At 63.4% G+C, this 5,528-nt stretch overlaps 1 protein-coding gene across 1 annotated transcript; it reads right to left on the bottom strand.

Annotated features, from left to right (window-relative positions):
- Nucleotides 1–339: 339 nt before the first annotated feature.
- MGAT3 (beta-1,4-mannosyl-glycoprotein 4-beta-N-acetylglucosaminyltransferase) lies at nucleotides 340–5,304 on the bottom strand. Its single transcript, XM_049626395.1, has one exon. The coding sequence runs from the start codon at nucleotides 5,217–5,219 to the stop codon at nucleotides 3,618–3,620; it is 1,602 nt and encodes a 533-aa protein (XP_049482352.1). The 5' UTR covers nucleotides 5,220–5,304; the 3' UTR covers nucleotides 340–3,617.
- Between the last annotated feature and the right edge of the window lie 224 nt (nucleotides 5,305–5,528).

The following is a 5,528-nucleotide window of genomic DNA, read 5'->3' as shown; positions in this document are numbered from 1 at the left end:
ACAGGTCCACCCCGGAGAGGGAGGGGCCGTGGCCAGTCCTGGACCTACCTCGTCTTTCTGCGCCCCTCCTTCCAGCTGGTTCCACCAGGTGGGGTTGGGGAAGGGGAGGATGCGCCCCTGGTTGTGCGTGGGTGCGTGCACGTGTGCGTGCATTCCCCGGTGCGGGGCTCCGCATGCCCCCCTCCTGCCCAGCGTCCGTCCGTCCGTCTGTGGGGAGGCTCACACCCCGCGGGCCCGGCGCTGGCGGCGAGGAGGTTTTTAGGAAGACCTGAGCCACCCCCTCGCATCCCTCCCTGACCCAGAGCACCCCCAAACTGGCCCCGCACGCGCACCTTTCAGACTTTGTAGCTGTTTTTATTATTAATATTATCTTTTCCTTTAAGCATCCCTTTAAGGGTGAAATGAAATCCAACCATTTACAGAGAAAATGATTTCAGAATGTACATATTGATTTTCCCTTACAAAAAAAATAATACTATTATCATTGGTGTCCTTAAATTATACATTTCCCAGGGCCCTGCCTTCTGCTTGGGGAAGTCCTGTATCCCCTCCCCAACCGTCACCTTTGCCCCCAAAGCTCTCCCACACCTGCCCCTGGGAATGGACATGACCTGTGGGCCGGCTGAGCCTCCTGAGTCTAGAGGTCATAGGGCCAGTGGTTCCCAGGGAAAGACACCTGGTTATGGCGACAGGGCCAGCAGTGTGCCCGCCCTCACACATTCACAGTTTGGTTTCCTTTCATACTGGGGGAGTGGCCCGGGGCTCCCCTGCCCGCCCCCCCCACCCCCCACCCCCCAGAATTCCCAGTGTATGAATGTGAGTATATGTGAAACTCTCCAACCCCACGCCTTGCCCCCCGCCCCCACCCCCACTCTTCTGATGGCTGCTGTCTCCACCCAATGGCCAGGTCTCCACTCGGCAGTGACCACGAACAGGGTTCTGGGTCTGAGAGGGAAGGTGGGTCCTAGCAGATCTGAGCTCCTCCCCTCTTCCTTCCCCTGCCCTGGAGCTGGTGAACTGGAGGCCAGGGACCCCTGCCAGCCTGGGGAGGGGGCATGCCCATAGCAGCCGAGGGTGCCAGGGGCACGAGGTGAGGAAGCCCTCAGGAGGGAGGCCCTGGGCTGGGACTCAGGCACGATTCAGGAGCCCCCAGAGACTGCCTGCCCCCAGAGACTGCCTGTCCAGGGGGTGAGAAAGGTGGCTGGGAAGGCAGGCCCCGGTCTGGGTTGGCCCAGAGCCACAGGGACATCCTGATTTCTTCTGCCACTTCTCAGATCCAAGAGGGACTAGCGGGACTGCTGTAACTCCAAGGGAGGGGTTCCCTCAGGGCACCCTAAAGACTTGCTTGGGGTGGGAGACTGGAGGCCATAGGGCCCTGCCACCTGATTCATGCCTGCCTGCCTGCCGGCCGGACGCTGCTCTGCGGCCAGCTCCCCAGACCACACCCACGCCAGACAGTTCTCTGGACAGAGCTGAGGCAGAGGAGACACCCTCCCCTTCTGGCCCGTCAGGAAACCCCAACAAGACCCCCAGAGACAGTCCTGGCTGGAGGCTGGGTGGGATGGGATGGAAGGATATGGTGGGGACCAAAACAGGCTGGGGAGGTAGTGAGCTCTCAGCTGTTCAGCCCTCGGGCCCGGAGGATTCTCATTCCTTGGACTGAAAGACAGACAGACAGACAGACCCCGCATCCCCCTTTACCCTTGCTGGCTAGGCTCCCCGAGGGCTTTGCGCCTCCGTCACTTTGGGGGAGCTGTGAGGGGCTGTGGCCACAGGCTCCAGGTCCCGGGGAAGGGGAGGCCTGGGCCCTGCCCCCACATCCATACAGAAGCATCTATTTACAGGGACACCCCAATACAGACACACACAAGTACACACCAAACATGCACACATGCCCATAAATACACACACGCACACACAAACATGTCCCGCTCCACAGGCAGGCTCTGCATCCTGGCATGGCTGGGTGAACATCTGTGGGGGCCTCAGGAGGGCGGTGTTTCACCCCTCCTTCAACTGCAGGCTCTCACTGCCCCCCCCCCCCCCCCCCCCCCCCCCCCCCCCCCCCCCCCCCCCGCCCAGCTCTGGACTGGCAGTGAATGGGGGCAGGAGCAGGTGCGTCTAAGAGCTCTGAACTTGAGAGGAGGATCCTAGGACTGTGTTAGTCATTCTGACGCTCTCTCCCCATGCCCCTCCCTCTGTGCCAAAGATGCTCCTGGTCTCTGTGCTCTCCTCCTTCCTTTACTAAGAAGACTCTCAAAGCTGAGGCTGGGCATGTGGCTGAAGACTCCCTTTCCCAGCTTCCCTTGCAGCTGCTTGTGACCACGTGACTAAGACCCGGCCAGTGAGATGCGATCGGAAGCGACCATGCCATGCTGGCTCATGCCCTTAACGGGAAAGGACATGTGCTTCTCTTGCCCTTCTCTGCTTCTCCCAGGCTGGGATGCACATGTGATGGTGGGAGCTGAAGCCACCGCTCTGTCCAGAACTGGAAGGTGTGTATGTGGGAAAAAGCAGAGCTGCCCTACTGGATCTGGACCATCTCCCTCTGGACAGTTAAGCTAGAAACAAGCTTGTCTTGCTTAAACCATTGTGTTTGGGGGCCTCTTAATGGCAGCAGCTTAGAATCTAACCAATACATCCCCTGCCCCCATGAGATAAACTGAGGGGAATGAGATGACATAACTGACCTCAAAGTCCTTCCTGGTCCCAGGCAGCCTGTGGGCCCTTCCTGGCTCTAGCCAGCCCCGAGCAGGGGCACAAGGGTGACTCTATCAGAGACGGTGGAGGGCTGGGGCTGTGGGTCCCAGTGGGAAGGGGTGATGGGGAACCTCTGCCTCCCCTAGGCCCCCTCCCAGGCCGGCTTGACCGTCCAGCCTCCGGCTCCCATCCCACCCCGAGAACTGGAGTCTTGGCCTTGCGAGGGCTGAGCGGGCAGCCCACAAGACGACAGTATAAAAAGAAAGACGGAATGTCAAGGCCAGGTTTGGAACCAAAAGCAAGACTCCCCGGGCTTCGGCAGACTCCAGGCCCTACCCCACGGGTGCTATCCAGCGCAGGGGTGTCCTGCGGGCAGAGCTCTCTGCTCCCTCCGGCTCAGCCCTTCCAAGGACACTGCGCTTCCTCCCAGCTGGATGCTCCTTTACATCCCTCCCACCTTGCTGTCCCCTCTTCCTCCTGCACCCGAATGCACCCATTTACAGAGCCCCGGGACCTCCCGGCCTGCCCACCTTCCCGCTGCAGGTCCAAAGCCCCAGGAGGCCCAACGGCAGGTTTCTCCCCGGCCGGGGCCGCAGCTCCCGCGTGGCTGGCCTGGGGAGCTTCTCCTGCGGGTCCCCTTCCCCGACCCTGCCCACCCTCCCCGGCTACCCAGTAACCGTCATGCACTCTCCGTTGGCACCTCCTGGCCACAGCACTCTGGGTGGACGGAAGGGCTGGACTCCCCTCTCCTGACGAGGAAGGATGCTTTGTGAGCTCACGGGCCTGGCCCTGGGTTCCCAAGGGCTCGGTCCTCTCGGGAACCAGGCAGCCGGCAGAGGGAGGCAGGGAAACAGCAGGAGGGGCTGCCGCCACCCCACCCCCACCCCGCCCGCCGGCTCTTTGCAGATCTCGCAGCCTTAGCCTTCGACCACATCCGATCTGCCCCTGGCGGGCGGCCTTCCCTCGGGCCCCCTGTTCCGCCGCCCACCTTCCGCGGTGCTCTTGGGCTCCCGGTAGGGGTTATCCAGCAGGTAGCGGAACTGGGCGTAGTTGCTGAGCAGGTACTTAGGGGCGTACATGTGTTCGCTGGGGTCGGCCGGCGGGTACTCCTGCCGCGTGCCGTCGAACCAGCCGCCCGTGCGGATCAGGCTCCGGATGTAATTGAGGTCCCGCTTGTCCTCGTAGTCGCCCCAGCGGGGGAAGTCGCCGTTCTGGGCGGACACGAGCTTGAAGTAGATGCCCTCGGGCGTGAAGCACCAGGAGCAGTGCCAGCCGGCGAAGTGCAGGGGGCTGCCCAGCGACCACTGCACCAGGATGTGGCCGGTGCGGTTCTCGTACTGGCGGAAGTTGGGCATGGTGTAGTACTGGCGGCGGCGCAGGCGGATGCCGTCCAGCCCGTACACCGTCTGCAGCATGTCCACGGTGCAGCCCGACACCACCTCCAGGGTGCCCGGCTGCTTCCAGAAGAAGCCGTAGAGCGACTTGCGCATGTGGAAGGCGAAGGGCTCCGTCCAGCCGTCGTACAGCTTGAGGAAGAGCACGCCGTCGCGCGCGGGGATCTCGTCGGCGTCGTCGATGATGAAGACGTCGTCGGGCCGCAGGTTGCGCAGCCGCGACACGCCGTCCTGCGTCAGGAAGGTGCGCAGGTAGTCGTCGGCGATCCAGCCGTCCTGCCGCCCGCCCAGCGGGAAGTGGTCCAGGAAGACGTAGAGCACCTTGTGCCGGATGTACTCGAAGGTGCCGTTGGTCAGCATCTCGCGGAACTTGAGCGGCCGCGGCTCCCCGTACGCCGTGAAGTTGGACTCGCACACCACGAACGCGTCCACCACGTCGCCCAGCTCGTGGAAGCGCACGTCCAGCAGGTCGAACTCGTGGTTGACGTTGATGGCGTTGATGACCCGCCGCGGCACCTCCCGGGGCACCAGGCGCTCCTTGGTGGGCAGGTTGGAGTACTGCACCACGGTGGGCACGCCGCAGCTGGGCCCGTGCCAGCCCGGGAGGCACACGCACTCCACCCACTTGCGCCGCGCGCCGCGGGCCCCCGGGCGCTCGCGGGTGCTCAGCAGGTGCCGCGCGGGGCCCCGGGCCGAGGAGCCGTCGGCGCCCTCGGCCTTCTCGTCGGGCCGCCCCGACGGGGGCTTCTCCAGCATCTTGGTGCCCGGTTTGAAGCAGACGCCGCCGGCCTTGGTGCGGACGAAATACTCGGTGGTGTCCTCGGGCAGCACGAAGTCCACCCGGTGGAGCTCCTCGGTGGCCTTGCTCGGCGACAGGGGCTGGAGCAGGGGCGAGTGGGAATAGAGCGGCGTTCGCAGCAGGTCGGGGCTACCCGGCTCCGGGCTGGCCTGGGGCGTGACGGGGGCATTGTTCCAGAAGAAGCTGGACACGAGGTTCGGGCTGAGGGAGGCCAGTTCCCGGGGGAAGGTGACATAGGACAGGGTCTTAAAGAAGTGCAGGAAGGAGATGAGGCACAGGCCGGCCATACAGAACATGAGAAAGAGCTTGTAGCGTCTCATCTTCATTCTGCAGTAAAGAGGGAGACAGCAGCCGGGTCAGGGGGTCTGCAGACCCGGGTGACCAGAGCCCGAGGCCCCTCTCCTAAGGAAGGGAGCCTGAGGAAGCCTCTGCCGCCACCGTGTCTGTGAACGTCCTGGCCAGTGCCTGGCGCCCTTGCATGAGGTCACTTCCTGTCCCCCAGAAGTCTAGCCTGGGAATCCCACTCGCTGTACCAAGTACCCCTGGAAGCCCCCCAGCCCCACCCCGTCAAGGAAATTCCCCTACCAAGTACCCCTGGAAGCCCCCCAGCCCCACCCCGTCAAGGAAATTCCCCT

Source organism: Panthera uncia, chromosome B4 (assembly GCF_023721935.1).
Source record: "Panthera uncia isolate 11264 chromosome B4, Puncia_PCG_1.0, whole genome shotgun sequence".
In the NCBI taxonomy this organism is placed as follows: Eukaryota; Metazoa; Chordata; class Mammalia; order Carnivora; family Felidae; genus Panthera; species Panthera uncia.
This window is presented reverse-complemented; position numbering and strand designations above follow the sequence as displayed.

Bases quoted from the DNA above. Each gene is read 5' to 3' on its own strand.
- MGAT3 (XM_049626395.1), bottom strand. From the start codon at position 5,219: ATGAAGATGAGACGCTACAAGCTCTTTCTCATGTTCTGTATGGCCGGC.